Here is a 17,541-nt window from a genome sequence, read left to right on the forward strand (position 1 = left end):
TCTCCCAATATGATGCTGTTTGTGTCTCCTCTTCCATCTTCCTGAAGAATTTCTTCAATTGTGTCATACACTTTTTCCACTTCATCATCTTCATACTCTGATGTTGGCATGTACACTTGCATAATCAGTATATCTACCGGTTCCGCCTTTAACTTCAGAGCAATAATTCTGTCATTACAAACAATGTTCTTAACAACACTCCTCACTACACTTTTATGCATCACTATTGCCACACCTCTTTCAGCCCGTTCACCTCCAGAATAATACACTGTATAATCACTTCTTCTTATTTCACTTTGTCCTTTCCACCGCACTTCGCTGACACCTAGAACAGACACCTCATTCTTCTGCATTTCCGTTTTCAAATTCTCCAATTTGCCTGCTTGATTCAAGGTCCTTACATTCTATGTTCCACTCTTGTAGCCATGATGTTCACTCTGATCTTCGCACGATGTGGAATATGTCATATAAATACAAAACATATGTACAGACCCAATGGAGTTCTCACATAAGATAAATCATGAATACACAATGACTAGATACAAGGCTATTTAAAGTTACACAAGTTATTTTCTAGACAATAGGTGTTCATCAACAGAGTATAATGAATGTGTATTTAAGTACTGTTTCAGTGCTATTTTAAATCATGCCTTTTCATTCATAAGACCTTTGAGATCAGATGGCAGGTTATTAAAAATGTTGATCCNCCATACAAGGCCAGCGAACTGAAAAAGAAAAGACCATAAGATACACCACAGTTCATAGTAATGTCACTATACTGGCCGTGCCATAGCTCAAGCAGTTAGTCGCTGGCTTCCCGGGCTCAATCCCAGGTCTGGTCAAGTGGGATTTGTGGTGGACAAAGTGGCACTGGAGCAGGTTTTCTCTGAGTACTTCAGTTTCCCTTGCCAATCTTCATTCTACTAATTGCTCCACCATCACCCTCACCTAATATCTGTGGCTGGTACAATAGGCCAGAAGTGGCCGCAGTAGGACTTAGTCCCACCCCACTAGCATTAAAAAAATGTCACTATACTACTGTATCATTTTCACACACACAAAGTGAAGACATGACAAAAACAGACAGTAGAATAAAAGTTCAATTGTCATGTAAAGATGTACCTGAAGAACTACAAAAAAAAACTGACTTAGCAGTGTTTTATGTAAGTGCTGCAGATTTCTGTAGTTCCAGTTCTGGGGTTCTGAAACTACACTTATATGTTCAGTATGTCACCAAAATGTTTATTCTCCTTATTGCACATTAATATTTCACTGTGTCCACTTTAATTAATTACCTTTTTCTTGCACTTGGTTATGCAGGATGAAGTTTCATCATCTTGCAAACTTTCTACGGGGAAATTCTTGAGTGCTTTACAATTCTCTGCAAGGAAGGGGATTTGCTTCTTCTTCAGAAACTGGGCTTTCATGACATCTCTTCCATCCTCTCCATAGCAGAACTGTTCAAAAAGACAAAAAGAAGAAGAGTACTAGGTAACTCATGATCATTATTTCACTTTCCACAATAACTGTTTTATATAAAAACAAACAAAGCTATCTCAAAAACAAAGTCATGACAATGTGAGATTTGATAATTCTGAAAATGGAAGCAACACTTTTCTCTGACACACTGGTACCCATCTGCCATTCTATGCAGCATCACATTTCAGGTAACTGTAATTTTGAACTTACCGCCATGAGAACCTCAAACCTCACACTGTATGTTGATGACTCCATCTTCAGGTTTATCCCAGTACTGATATATAAAACTACATGGCATCACATTCCAGAATACCATAACTTTGTGATGAACAATACAACAAAGAATGTGGCATTAATTTTATAAAACACAAGAATTCTATATCTGAAATTTTCTGAAATATAAACAATTATAATTGTTTATATTTCAGAAAATTTCAGAAAACTTAAACATTTGCACCATCCTTGCATAATTATGCAAGGATGGTGCAAATGTTTAAGTTTTGCTCCCCAGCCAAGCATTTTGTTCACATTTAAAACTTGGACACTGCCTACTGGTATTGTCTGCCATATATAAAAAACCACAAGGCAGGTGAACAGATTAACATTAAGAGCTCTTACTAAATTGGCTCAATAAAACTCTTATTGGAAAAATGTCTATTACTTTACATGAAATCATACTTTGGAACTTTTTTACATACCTTCTGAAGAAATTCAAAACCCAACACGCTAATTATGGACCATATCAACCAATCAGGACTCTTATTTTCCTCAGAAACAAACATTTAAAAAATAGCTCATACATTATTCACAAGATCAAAAATGTCAGCAACAAATTTTGTAGAAATCAAGTGACGTGTATATTTTAATTCATGAAACATAAACTAAGACTATCAGGACTTATTAATTTCTGATCTTTGTGATAACAATGTAGAGTTGATAATATGAGAAAACATCTGACTTCATTTAACTTCTGACAATGTGTTCTGTCTCATTTGTGATGATCCTGGACTTCTTTACACAATTTAAATATTGAAAAAACAAGAGAGAACAGTGGTGCACAGTTACAAGCGTGAACCTGATGGTCAATACTATAGAGATGCACGTGTATAAGCAAATGGTGAGATTATTTAGTTAGAATTCTTGCCTTTTCTTATATTTCAGCTATACTCAGTTACCTCACCACAATACAGTCATTACAGATAAGGAGCATAAAAAAGATTTGTGCCAAAACGTTTCCAAAAGTGATGACAAATGGACAAAAACTTAATTAAGCAGAAAACTGTTCTCATCTCCTTCTAATAATTCAAGAGAATTAAAATCTTTTAACACAGGTCATGTATGATCTGAAGACCAAATGTAAAGGCATTCAGTGGGACACTCAAGTCACCAAGTAGTGTAAATGTGAGAATAAAAATGAAGATATTGTTGAACTGCTTAATAATATTAGACTCTGCTCCAGAAGCTATGAGATCCTAAGCATGAATTCTGCTTGTAGATCTTTCAAAGAATAACAGACTTTTGGCCACATTACTATGCATTTCATTGTAATATTGCATTACTGCACATGAACTCCTTCAATAAAGGAATTGGTGGAAGTATTTTCAATCATCCAACCAGAGCATCTGCTGTACTGAACACATTTTATCCCTAAATCCCTGAAATTTAACTCCTGTAGATGTAATCCACAGAGCTGTGTCCAATGCTCTCACTTACCTGAACAACACTTCCATCACTGTCCCTGACAGACAAATCATAGCAAACCACTAAACCCTCCAAGTGTTTGACCAAACATCGTTGAAGATATCCACTCCTGCTTGTTTTCACAGCTGTATCAATCAAGCCCTGCAAACGAGTAATGGAAATATTCACTGCCAGCACAACCGTTTAACACAATAAACCTTGGCAACAGTGTCAAAAATTGTTTACAAAATGCCTTAGTAATTATACTGGCTATGGGCTGGATGACACAGGGGTCAGAGTTCGAGTCACTGTGGGGACAAGAATTTTCTCTTCTCCATGTTGTCCAAACCGGTTCTGGGGCCCTCCCAGCCTCCTTTCCAATGGGTACAGTGGGCGCTTTCCCTGGGGGTAAAGCAGCCAGAGTGTGAAACTGACCACTCACCTTCAACTAGTGCTGAAGTCAAGAAGATATGGAGCTATACATCCACTCTTCTATATGCCTTCATGGCATAGTGCTTAATTAGTTCAACAAGGGAACAACTTTACCTATACAGTACCTTAGTAATTGTATGCACATCTGGCTCAAATTCCACTTTACACAGCACAGGAACTAGCACGTAAATTTAAGTATAACGTACTTTACTTTTTTTTTTTTTTTTGCAGTTTTGCACATCTGCTCTTGATGTACATTACTGAAAAAAATTACTGCTTACATGGGGGGCACGCTGTAGCGTAGTTGGTTGAGGCACTATGCTACAAGCCAGAAGGTCGCGGGTTCATGAGGTCATTGGAATCCTTCCAGCCGCACTATGGGCCCTGGGGTTCACTCAGCTTCTAACAGAAATGGGTACCGGGGTGGGGTAAAGGGCGGTTGGCACGTACGGCTGACAACCTTGCCGCCATCTATGAGCTGATTGTCTAGAAAATGTGGGAACCTCAACATCTCACAACCCTAAGGGGCTCCACGGCCTGGTACAGGGATAGCTTTACTTTACTTTACTTTACTTTACTTTACTTTACTTTTTACTTACAGAAAGGGGTGAGACTAGCTGCCATAAAAATGCTGCCCAGCATTAAAAAATACAGGCAACAAGGGCATGATACTTTCAAACAATAAAGGCCAATCCTTCACAGGCTACGTTTTTATGATCTAGACCAGTTCTCATTGCTGGATATTTTCTACGCTCTTCATTGCTCTGTAGGACATTCATGACTCCAAATACTACTTCAATGCTTCTAGAAATGGAAATTCATGGTACTTGATCTGCTAGCACCCATCCACCACTAAAACTATTTGATAAAGAAGCTACAAACAGTTGATAGGAAGTCAATCAATCAATGCAACTATAGCAGCCCTTGACAATATAGGTTCTCTCAGCACAACACTAATACAGTAGCACATATGAATGCAATGTTAACAAAGGACAGAAAATAAAGTACAAGATGATTATGAATGATGAAATGGTAAGGACATATGAGGAAGCAATCACAATGAATTTTAAACTCCTATCACAAAATTTGAAATTCTACATTTGGAGCATGGCTTTGTATGGGGCTGAAACTTGGACACTTAGGGCAGTAGATCAGAAATACCTGGAAAGCTTCAAAATGTGGTGTTGGAGAAGGATGGAGAAGATCAGTTGGACCGATTATGTGAGAAATGAAGAAGTGTTAATTAGAGTCAGTGAGCAGAGGAATATCCTACACGAAATAAGAAAACGGAAGGCTAATTGGATTGGTCATATCTTACGCAGTAACTGCCTTCTAAAAGAAATTATTGAAGGGGGGCAAATTAAAGTAAGCAGAAGACAAGAAGATGTAAGAAGATGCTGGATGACCTTGGGGACAGAAGATGATATTTTCATTTGAAGGAGAAAGCTCTAGATCGCATTAGGTGGAAGAAATGTTTTGGAAGAGACTGTGATCTGTCGTCTGACAGATTACTGATGACGAAGATCATAAAATTGCCGGGGGAGAATGAGGAAAACCACAAAAACCTGAGACATAATAGCCTGTCCCCAAATTTGAGATTTGAACCCAAGACTTCCCAAATATGATGCAGGTGTGGTAACCACTATACCAAGCTACTATGTTTCTTCATTACAAAAGCTGTGTTACTCAGAAAAGTAAAAATGTATTTATGGAGTGTTGCTAGAATGAGTGTCACATACTGAACATGTAAATTCTTTAACTGAAGGGGTTCTGAATGTGGAGGTATAAATCGAAATTGCAAACCTCAAGAGCATTGCCCTTACCTCCCTGCCAGCCATGCAATGGTAATAAAACTCCTGTGGCTTTATTCCAGTCATGAATCGCCCATCCACAAAACCTCCTGCTCTTGGAGCTGTGTCATATCTAGCGAAGCTTGGAAGTGGCTTCCCAGATATCATGTGTGGTGGTCGCCTGCCTTCCAATTCTATTTGGCCCAACAAGCCAGAGATCTGCATGGCATTTACAGAGGAGCCTTTAGCCCCAGACTGAATCATAAGCTGCAAGTTGTTGTGCGGGAATTTTTTCAGAAGACCAGTAGGAATGCAAGCCCTGTTGTGAAAATAAAAGTGGTCAACTTGTGCAAATATATAAACAATCTCATGTATAAAGAGTCAATAGTATTTAAAAATTGTGGATTATTTTAAATTTACATGCTGTAAATAATCATGTTCATGCAAATACTAAATACAAGAAATTAGTCTTAATTTTTGGTAAGTCAAAATTTTGCCTATACACATACAAAAAAATACAGGTTATTTCCAAATAGTGTTAATATTAAAACACATGACACAAAATATTATGTTTGGTGTCACTGAAGACAGAAATCTTGAGAGCATGGAAGTCATGTGTAAACACTTTTAATAGGTGCATCATCAACATTCATAAATATATCTGTCTCTGAAAATCAAATATATGGGAAATGGTTCTGTAAACACTATTCAGGGAAAGCAATCATATGATTCAATATCTGAAAAATATGCTACCTAGGACTATTTACATTCAAAACATGCACGAAATCAGACAGAACTTGGTCCTGAAAATAGTGAGATCATCCAGAGTAGCAAATACCACATTCAATCAATCCAAATCTTATTAAAAATAAAATATTTCACCAAAACTGACATCCACAATGTGAATGGGAGAACTTTTCTCCAAGGATATACAGACTACAGTCAACAACCACTACAATGTAGAAACTTGTTCAACCAGGTGAAATGGTGTCTCCTTCACACCATGTTCTCTCCCGCCCCCCCTCTTTTTTATGATCTGATTGTTAATACGACAATTCAGCTGAAAGTGTATTTTACCTGTAAATCAAATGCTTGGCAGAAATGCAAGAATTTCCTTAAAATAGTGCAGACATGGACCTTAAAATCTGATTCTGTAGTGACTACCCCAATTTCCAAGGGACTGTAGCTTTTCAATTTTATAAAGGAATTATTTCCCATATTTTCAAACACTCTTGTGTGCCAATAATTCTCATAAGTGAAGACAGTGAGACATACATTTTGAAGCTTTCCCAAGGTTCTGTTGCAATGTTTACTAAACAAGTATATGTTTTCTGGTATTTCAAATGTTGTGTTACAGGGAACAAACACTTTCTATTTCCAATTAAGGCCAAGGTGTTTTCAAACTTAACTAACATGTACCCAACTATGCCTGTGAAATTCATGTTGAACTTGCATAGTATTCTCAGTGAGATGTAAGTACATGCTGGGCTATTGCATATACCACCGTGTTTAACAGCACTTGATGAATTAGCTTCTAGGTGCACCACATCTCCCCAGATTGCTGTGTTTAGTGATACCGACCATAATGTCAGTTATTTATTTCAGTTTATTAGAGTTTTGAAAGATAATGTGGATGTTCATCCTTTCAGTTACAAATAGCACACAGTTTGAACAATGCAATACCTATTGCTGACGCAGCATATCTGGTCTCAAATGAAGATCAATACACAAAATACAAATCTTCCCATAAAAAAAAATAAAAAGAAAGTGGAAATTGTACTTTTATACAGCAAGTTTGTATTCAGAAATACATTTCTTTCAAAATGGCTCACGTCTTCATGAGTGGTCTCACCAAAACAGATAATAATTTAAAAAAAAAGCAATAGGAAATATGGTACACTACAGAAATATCATTGGAGCAAATATTACTAATGTTTAATTCTGAAATTAGCTACTAACTTTTGAAAATAACACTAATTCTCCTGCATAAATGTATTCTGACCCTGTACTTCAACTACAGAAAATTAAGATATTATATATATAGTTCATGCCCAAACCTTAAAAAACAACTATCCTAATACACACTTGTTTATTTTGTTGGTGATACTGTCAAGACAATTCTTGTATGAACTGTCAATGATGGCTCTTCCTTTGTCTTTGTTTTGGTATATGTCTTCCATCTTTTCTTTCATCTCATTTTGTGTTGCTGTTTTTGGAAGATTAAACGCAGATCGCACAGCCTTGTTGCCAGTCTACATCAAACATAAAAAAATGATGATAATGAGCTTGTACAGTATGTGCCAAAATTTTCAGTACTGGAATGAAAAGACGTCCTGTTGATACCAGTGTCTATTCATGTGAAGGCCCTTTGCATGACAGAACCTTCTCAAATACTGAAGAAATGGTCAGATCACCATGTCCCTGCAGCATTCTTGGGTGACGGTAAGAGCATTGCCTTCCTCATCCTCAATGAAATAGGGGCCTAATATACTGTGTGCTGAGACGGCACAACATATCATCACACATGTACTATGTAGCAGTTTCTGGACGATAACATCTGCCTGCTCAAAACCAAGGAAGCGAGTTGTCTGGCAACCACTTCCATATGAGCGCAAATAATACTCAATTATGAATACTATTTCCTCCGTCAAGAGACCCATTTCCAGCAACAACTGCACAACACAACTTCCTTTTCACTACTTGGAACACATGCGACTGGAGCTATGTCTCGTCGAACAAACACACATGCGCGAGTTTCAGTACTGCATATTTTGGCACATACTGTATTATTAGAATGAACTGATACATTTCTTAAAATTACATGCAGCAGCTATACTTTTCTGTGACAAACACAAAGCAGTTTAACACGTATAACATATTGGCCATTTAAACACTGTTTTGGCAGTGGCCTTGCATACCAATCTGGGTGATTTTCACCCTTCTCAGTAGACAGAAGTGACAAAGTTCACAGAGAACATTTCTTATTTTTCAAAACATACTGTCATGTGAACTGAGCAAGTGTGTGTGTGTGTGGGGGGGAATCTGTGCATGCCTCTTTCTTGCCACATCAAGACTAATTGTCTATATAACCTAGTACAGCTGAGATGAATAAGAATTCTTTACTGTCAAATTTACTATCATTAGAGGCTAACTTTTCTAAACCCTTTAATGAAACTTATTTCCAAATAAGGTACTTCGGGCACACCACTATTCTAAAAACAGAAGTAGAAGAATATTAATTAAAAGATTTTCTCCAAATATATTTAAGTAGCATTTAATTAAAGGTAAAACAAGCATCCTTCTCTTTTATCCAAAAACACAAACAAATCTCTTTTTTTCAGTGCCATTAACAGTTTTTCCCACATGACTAAAGAAAGGTCACCTTTCCTTACACAAACTTTAATTACAGAAACATATTCACAATTGCTTACTTATGTCCCACCTGAATATCAAGTTTCCATCTCCTTGCTCCTCCATCTGGCAACCTTCAAATATATTTCCATGCCAAAATTCTAAACTCACTTCCCCTACAAAGCCCATAATAATCTCTTTAGATAACACAAGAATACAAGATAAAAAGTATAACTCACAGAGTTCTTCTTACTCCATTTCCACGTATATTACAAGGATAAGTCAATAAGTAAGTTACAAATGGATATAGAACTTAAACAAATAAGAGTACTGATTTGAAAAATGCTTTTATTTCTCAACATAATCTCCCTGTACATTGAGGCACTTGATCCATCATTTCACAAGCCTCTGAGAACCAGCAGCATAAAATTCTTTGGGCTGCTATCGGAACCAGGCGGTGACTTCCCTTTCCACAGCTTCATCATCGGAAAAATTTTCTGCCGGAAGATGATGTTTAAGAGGGCCGAAAAAATGGAAATCACTTGGAGCAAGGTCAGGGCTATACAGAGCAGGCTCAAGGACTTCCAACTTGAAATTCTGCAGCATCTCATTTGTCATGTTGGCAGTATGGGGACGCATATCGTCATGCAAGAGGAACACACCTTTGGTGAGGAGTCTTGGTTGCTTCCGTTGAATGGCCTTACAAAGTTTCCTGAGGATGTTACAGTAGGAGTCGGCATTTAAGGTTTGTCCTTGAGGCTGGAATGCAGTGAGCAGGCCTTCATGATCCCAGAAGACTGTGAGCATCACTTTCCTGGAAGATGGTGTCACCTTAAACTTATTTTGGCAGGTGACGCAGGATGTTTCCACTGCACTGACACACGCTTTGTCTCAGACTGGTAATGGTGACCCCAAGACTCATCACCTGTGACAATTTTGGCTAGCATATCGTGTCCTTCATCGTGGTAGCGATTGAGATGCTGTAATGCCAGACCAATTCTTTGAATTTTGTGTTGTGGGGTCAGCATGCACGGCACCCATCATGCACAGACTTTGTGAAAACCTAACCTGTCATGCATTATGAGGTAGGCCATGTCATGTGAACAACCAATAGCAGTTGCTATAGTGTCCAAAGTTACTCTTCTGTCTGCTCAGATTAAGTCTTCAACCCGTTGCACATTTGCCTCTGTAGCAATCTCTGTTGGCCAGCCGACACGGTGCTCATCTTTGATATGTGTCCACCCTTCAGAGAAATTCTGCACCCAACTGTAAACAGCTTGACATGACAGGCACTTCTCACGGTAGAGGGGAAGCATTTCTTTATGAATATTTTTTTATTCCATACATTTTGCCCACAAAAATCATACAACGGAGCACTGCTCGAGGGTTGTACACTCACTCAGAGGCACCGCCATCTTGCAACTGCTGTTTCCCTTTTGTAAACATCGATTGTCTCATGTCGAATGTCACCAAATGCCACGGGTTAATGCTGCCATCTAGTGGCAATAGCCTCAAGTTCCTCATTCAAACATGCAGTACCCCACATCAATTTGTAACCTGCTTATTGACTCACCTACGTATCAGTCCAACAGCACTTACTTTTCGTGCATGAGTGATGAAGCGCGCTCGTCGTTCCTCTGCATCCTTTACCACCAAAATATCTTCAACTCCAAGAGAGAAACCGTGTCTCTGGAGAAATGCAGTGAACAGTTTCGAAAATGCTGTCAGCAATATGCTTGAACATGCGCCTCCATGTAACTAGAAATAACAAATTAAATTACAACACAGAGATAATGCTAGGGGGAGGAATAGGATGGGTGAATAGGGGGAAAGGGTAAGAAGGGGAATAACAGGAGTATAGGACAATAAAAGAAGGCTGGCAGTGGGAAGAATAGAAGTAGGGAAAGACTGAGGAGGGGACGAGCAATATAAGAGAAGTAGATGAAGAATAAGATGATGATTATTATTATCATCATCATTATTTCTGAAGTGGCGCTAGTATCACTCCCACCTCACTAGATCATTCATGCATCTACCTTTCCATAACTTTCTTCACATATTTTCACACATGAATTACCTCATTTATGCAATGCACCAGTCCATATGGGGTAGCACCATAATGGGTTTTATCCAGGACACCACATAAAAGTTCTCCATCTCGAATAATTACTTCTGCTTCTGACATGGTATTTGGATCATCAAATGCAGTTCCTCCTCCCTTCCATATCCGAGGTTCTTCAGTTATCCATGCCTGGAAATGCAAAACTGAATATGCAAGGGGGATTCAACACAAACTCACCTGTGTTACAAATAATTCCATTGCTACAAAGGAATCCAGCAACAGCTTCAGACTGGAAAGGTGGTCCATTAACAGTGATGACTTTTTCTGGAAACCCCCAACAAGCAAACAGTGACCTCAAAACTTCATATACGAGGTGCTATTGGAAAGTTCCCGGACTACGTCAAAAAAGAAATGCTGGCTTAGCTTACTCAATTTTGGCTGCCACCTTCTTCAAAATACAAAACAGTCTCCTTGGGAACGTATACAGTGATCTGATCGAATTGTTTCCATGCTTCAAAATCACTGTGGAAGTCATTTTGCTTAATGTTGTCAAGTACCACTTGCGATTTCCCTTTGGATGTCAGACACTGTTTCACAACGTTGTCCCTTCAGTCTCAATTTAAATTTGGGAAACAAAGCGAAATCACAGGGGTCTAAGTCCACCAAGTAAGGAGAATGGGATGTTGCTGTCAATCACAAACTGTGGTTTTTGGGGATGTCTGGGCAGGCGCATTGTCATGATGAAGGAGCAATGTGGTGCATGTTCAAATTTTCTGTTAAGATCTTCTGGCAAACTCCATAACTAATCCCAACGGTGTCTGCGAGCTCATGGATTGTTCGGTGATAGTCTTTGTTGTCAAGTTCTCGAATTTTTTCAACATTTTCTGTCATTTTGCTGGTGTTTGGTCGCTGTGAACATCTGAACATCTGTCATCTCCAACCAACATCAACCAATTTTGAAACATGAATGCCATTCAAAAACCGCTGTCTGGCTTAAAGAATGTTCTCCAAAAGACTCACAAAGCATTTCAAGGGTTTCGGTAGTGGATTTACCGAGCTTCATGAAAAATTTGATGCAGACACACTGCTTGATTTTGCTATCCATCACAGACAAAATGAAACATGAAGTTGAAAAAGCACTCGTGTAAAAACAATGTTTGTTCACAGGCCAGTGTCACATGGCAGACCGATGCAATAGGCTTGCGGAAGTGTAACCTTGGCCTCCCCTCTCATCTTCTTTCACGGAGGCAGTTACAACAGTAAGAGTCCAGGAACTTTCTGATACCACCTCATACTACTCCTGCTGTTGTCTGTTGCATGAGGTGAACCTCAGGCAATCTGAATGTTATCAGTGATGAGAGTTTTTCACAGTAATGAGAATGCTACTCAAGACAGCATCCATCTGGTCATGAATTACTAGATAAATTATCATGTTTTAGTACTTGTTAATGTCCTTTATGATCTTTTAAAGTATTTTAGTGACGTTTCAGGTTGCTCTTATATCCCATTCCATCCTTTTCACCTGTACATATATATGTATATGATAGATTGATGTCAGTGTATCTTAAGCTGCCTGGTTATGTTCACTATATTCACTTGTGCACATTCATACACCAAACATGTCTTGCTTCTTGGCAAAAGATTGATTACTGATCAACTCCTGATTGACCACTGAAATACCTTGTCTTGATCAAGAACTATCTACCTCTTGGTAAACAAGTTACCAATCCTGGCATCACTATGCTATACCAGTTTCCATATAATCATATAGCAACCCACAACTGGATGAAACATGAAAAGGAAGAAGATTCAAATGTAGGGGAAGACATTGAATTGAAGAATTTAATATTTTAATATACCTTATCTGCAATTTTGGCAGTTGATGTAAGATTAATTGGATACTGTCCATCAGGTACAATATTAACAAGCACTGTTGAAATTATCTGCTTCCCAGACCAACAGGGGATTGGCTTCAGAATTGCTGGTGGTAACAGTTTTATCTTTCCCACTTTATGACTCAGTGCCTGATAAACAAGCTGCTGATACTCATCCCTGTAACATTAAAAATCTGTTGACATCATTTAGAACCAACAGAGAGTATTAGAAACACTCTGCATTCCTTCACATTTCTTCACAGTTAGTCATTCAGTCACTGTATAAATATGCTCTGATACAAATATCATTTGTGTAGGATAAGATGATCCTCATACAATGAAATCCAATAACTTTTTCAGTTTCCAGAAGTCTCGACTTTACATACATCTGGGCCTTGCAAAGTCACGATCCAGCTCTGACTATGAGGCAGTTATTGGCTCAATAATTTAAAATTATTTTTGGAAATCCCAACTACAAAAACATGTCAGGTGTGTACGTATATGCATGCATGTATGAGCATGGCTGTACATTAATGCAGGCATGCATGAATGTGGTGCATGGATATGTTTTGAGTGTACATGTGGATGTGCATGTTTCTATGTCTGTGTATACTGAGACAGACAGGGGAGTGTGGAGTGTCCTAGTTTTCACCATGTCCCTTGAACATAATCACTTCTTATTATAGCAATATAATTTTAGACTACAAAAAATAATTATTAGAATTACAGCAGGAATAAGAGATAGAGATTGATGTAGAATATTTTAAAGAATTAAAAATATAATCACCACAATCTCTGTGTATACACTTTCATTGTTTGTGATCAATAGTAAACATCATTTTAAAGCAAATTCTGTGATACATAATATTAATATCAGGACCAAATCTGATTTGCATCATCCACCATCTCATTTGCCAGTTTATCAGAAGGGAACATATTATACTGGGATTAAGGCGTTTTAACAGTTTATCTGTTCCAAAAAAAGGATATGTCCCACAATACAAAACAATTTAAATCAGCCTTCAAAATTGTTTGTATTTCCATCAATTTTATATATTAGACGAATATTTTAAATACAACATGAATGAAAGCTTTTATAATGCTGTTTATATAGTACACTGCATAAATTAATCGATTATAATCTGATATGTATTTATATATTTAAGCTATGATCTTAATAAAGTATTACTGTCAAATTGATTAGTCCTATATACTTGTTAAATTACTAAATTAAGTACAATTATTGTTTCTTTTATGAATGCAGTTGTACGGTTACTAGTTCTGTGTTGAGAACTAATGTATGCATATGTGACATGTTCTACTACCATAGTCAATAATTTTGTGGACTGGCCACACAGTGTCGTTGCAGGGCACTACAGCAGATATGTTGAGGCATGATATGATGCCCTATTAGTTCATCTCTTGTCAGAGAAAGAGGCAAACAGTGTAAGTAGAACTATGGCCTATGTTGTGTACTGCAGTTAAATGCAAGCGGCAGAAATCGAAAACATGGCAGTTTGAACAACAGGCAAACATCAAGTTCTGCCAAAAACTAGACAAATCCCCTAGCGAAACATTTGGCGTAGGAAGAATTGGCTGTTGCTACATGACAACGCCCCCGTACATCGCTCTGTTCTTGTTCAAGAGGAACCGGCAAGGCAACAGGTCACCGTTTTGCCACACCCTCCGTACTCACCTGATCTCGCACCATGCAATTTCTTTCTCTTTCACCACTTGAAAGCAAAGCTACGTGGTCGTAGATTTCAGTTGTCTGAGGTGGTCGTCATTGCCACAAGAGACGCCGTACGGGAATTTCCTGCCAGTATGTTTCAGCAATGTTTTCGGCAGCTATATCAAAGTTGGCAGACTTGCATAGCAGCCAACGGCAACTATTTTGAGGGCTTATGTGGATCTGTATAAGTGTATGTAAATACCTTGTAATATGATGTGATGAAACCAGTCCACGAACTTAATTACTGTACCACATATGTCTGATGGCTTTGGTAGCCAGTGAGGATCCAGGGAATTAAATAAAGATACAGATGTATGATGTAAAGATTTAAATAGGAGTCCACCCTCCATGCCAAGCTAGAATGGTTTTATGTCTTTGATTATGTAATTATTTTTCCTTAGGTTCAGCAAAGTCAAGTCACTAAAACACACTTTTTTCATCTTCAAACTCATGATGTATATACCATGCTTCAACAGTGTAAGTGAGAAGCTGAGGGACAGAAATATGTTTCGAGGTCAGAAGCCACAAGGTTGTCCAAAGTACTAAGAACATTACAAAACAAAAGTAGTAATTCACCAATTTACAATACTAGAAGATTCTGTACTAGCAACTGTGTCACTAAACATAAAAGTGACAAATCAAGTCAAAGAAAAAAAGTACTAGTGTCAACAAGGATAATATGTGAGAATTAATTAATTTGCTTAGTGGAGGGTGGAGTCCAACTGGGTCCACGCGGCACGGCGGCCACTGATTGGCCTACTGTAGCCTGACCCAGGTGATTATGATGATGGAGACTTTGGTGGAATGAAGATTGGCAGGGGAAACCAAAGTACTCAGAGAAAACCCGACCCAGCATATATCGGGTGCCACAGATATGATTTGTATTTTAAGACTATGGTGAATAAATATGCAAACAACTATGAAAAAGTAACAAAACATAGTATCTCAAAACAGCACATATCTGAAGTTGGAAACAGAACAACCAAAATAAGATTTGAGGCTTTCACGGCGGTGACTATGAAGAAAGCAGTCTTCTGGGATTTGGCACCGATACGTTCCTCCGAAACGTCGGTTAACACCACATATACATGGTGCCAAATCCCAGAAGACTGCTTTCTTCAAAACAACCAAAACTTACAGAAATTCAATGTGAGAACTATCCTTCATATGAATTCAGTGACAAAATAGAATGTAGGTATTGTGCAACATTATTATTCAGTGAGATGCTAAAATTACAAATGACGTCGAGCAATAGGTTTTCTTTACAGTGAAGGTCCACACTTCTCAAGAAGTTACTGATGGCACTTCCAGGTAATGCCAATGAAATGCCAGTACATTTTAATGTCATTTAACTACACCAATGATGATATAAGCCTGAGATATATCTTTGGACCAGTGGAAGAAAATGGAATATGGAGGAAGAGGTATAACCATGAGCTATACAAACTATTTAATGAACCAGACATTATTGGATTTATAAAGGTGAAAAGGCTTGAATGGGCTGGACACACAATATGTGCCAGCGAGAATAGAACCATCAAGAAAATGCTTAATACTAAACCAGAAGGAAATAGGAGAGTGGGAAGAGATGGGAGATGGAAAGAACGTGTGTGGCAGGACATAAGAATTTTAGGTGTAAAGAACTGGAGGAATGTAGCATCGAATGGAGAAGAATGGCGAGAAATCCTGAGGAAGACCAGGGTTCACAAAGGGCTGTCGTGCCAGTGATGATGATTATGAATGATGATATAAGTGCAAAATATGCCACAATAAAAACATCAGGCAATGGAAAGATGTGATTGACTCTAATGCTGACAGAGCTGGCAGACAGCTGTTGCTGTTTATGGCCCGCTTCCTAGGAATGGGACTATGTGCCACAATATGTTACCTTGCAAAAAATCTTCCTCGAACTGAAAGATGTACTCCTGCTACAACATGATCTTGAATCAAACCACTCAGTGGTGTACCATCTTTTGGCACTAAATACTGGTTCTTCACATTCACTACAAATAAAAACACAGATATAAAAAATTCATCATTCAGAATCTGGCTAGTGTATATAATTGTACACATAAACTAACTTACTAAGTAAACATATGGAGCTGAGTCCCTCTTGAGAGCCTAACATCAAGAAATTCCCAGCATTATCTGGAACTTGAAGGTTTAAAAGAACCTGCCAGTTGTCCCTATCCTGAGCCAGATGAATCCAATCCCACTCCATTCTTATTTCTCTAAGAACAATTTTAATATTATCCTCCCATCTACATTTTCATAGTACCTCTATTCTTCAGGTTTTCCTATCAAAACCCTGTATGCACTTTCCCTTACACATCCTACATGTCCTGCCTATCTCATCTTCCTTGACTTGAACATTCTAATATTGCCGTGTATTCTCAATCACCCTTTGCCCTCAAATAAACAGAACGCCTCAGTTTTTAAGATAAAAAAAAGTTCAAAAATGAAGTATTAAACATATTAAATGATAAACGAGGCATGTGGTAGGGTAGCTGGTTGAGGCACCATGCTACAAGCCAGAAGGTCATGGTATCAAATCCCGATGAGGTGGATTTTTTTCCAATTGACCTAATCCTTCCAGCTGCACTATGGCCCTGTGGTCTACTCAGCCTCTAACAGAAATGAGTACCAGGAATATTCCTGAGGGGTAAAGGGCGGATGGTGCATAAGGCTGACAACCTCACCCCCATCTGTGAGCCGACTGTCTAGAAAATGTGGGACCCTCAACATCTCACAACCCTATTGGCCTCAAGGGCCTGTTACTGGGACAGCTTTACTTTACTTACTTACCTTCCTCACTTACATGGATGTTCCTCTGGGGCCAACCCATCCTCCTATTCAGTGGGTACTGGGAACTATTTCCTCATAGGTAAAACTGCAGGGGCATGAAACTGACCACTCACCTGCACTGAGTGCCAAGGTCAAGAATGGTGGAAATATGACCTCCCCTATCCCGCACGTCTTCATGACGTGGTGCTTAATTAAGCACAGAGGTAAATTTACTTTTACTTTTTTACTTATTATATTAGTGTTCAATGTATGACATGAAAGTACATGAACTGTTAATGACATACTTGTGCAACCAGCATGATACATTCAACTCTGGTTGACTAATCTCATGAATAT

General features: G+C 38.4%; 1 protein-coding gene across 1 annotated transcript in view; it reads right to left on the reverse strand.

Annotated features, from left to right (window-relative positions):
• LOC111862234 (DNA-directed RNA polymerase I subunit RPA1) overlaps positions 1-17,541 on the reverse strand; it is a gene marked incomplete at its 5' end in the record, with an annotated part of 193,383 nt that overhangs the window by 142,924 nt on the left and 32,918 nt on the right. The window contains 8 exon segments of the mRNA XM_033750596.1: positions 1,296-1,457; positions 3,193-3,321; positions 5,415-5,700; positions 7,467-7,633; positions 10,332-10,490; positions 10,810-10,983; positions 12,654-12,846; positions 16,289-16,403. Of these exon segments, the coding sequence (XP_033606487.1) occupies positions 1,296-1,457; positions 3,193-3,321; positions 5,415-5,700; positions 7,467-7,633; positions 10,332-10,490; positions 10,810-10,983; positions 12,654-12,846; positions 16,289-16,403 (1,385 nt within the window).

The sequence above is a fragment of the Cryptotermes secundus genome, unplaced genomic scaffold, assembly GCF_002891405.2.
Source record: "Cryptotermes secundus unplaced genomic scaffold, Csec_1.0 scaffold1698, whole genome shotgun sequence".
Lineage (NCBI taxonomy): Eukaryota > Metazoa > Arthropoda > Insecta > Blattodea > Kalotermitidae > Cryptotermes > Cryptotermes secundus.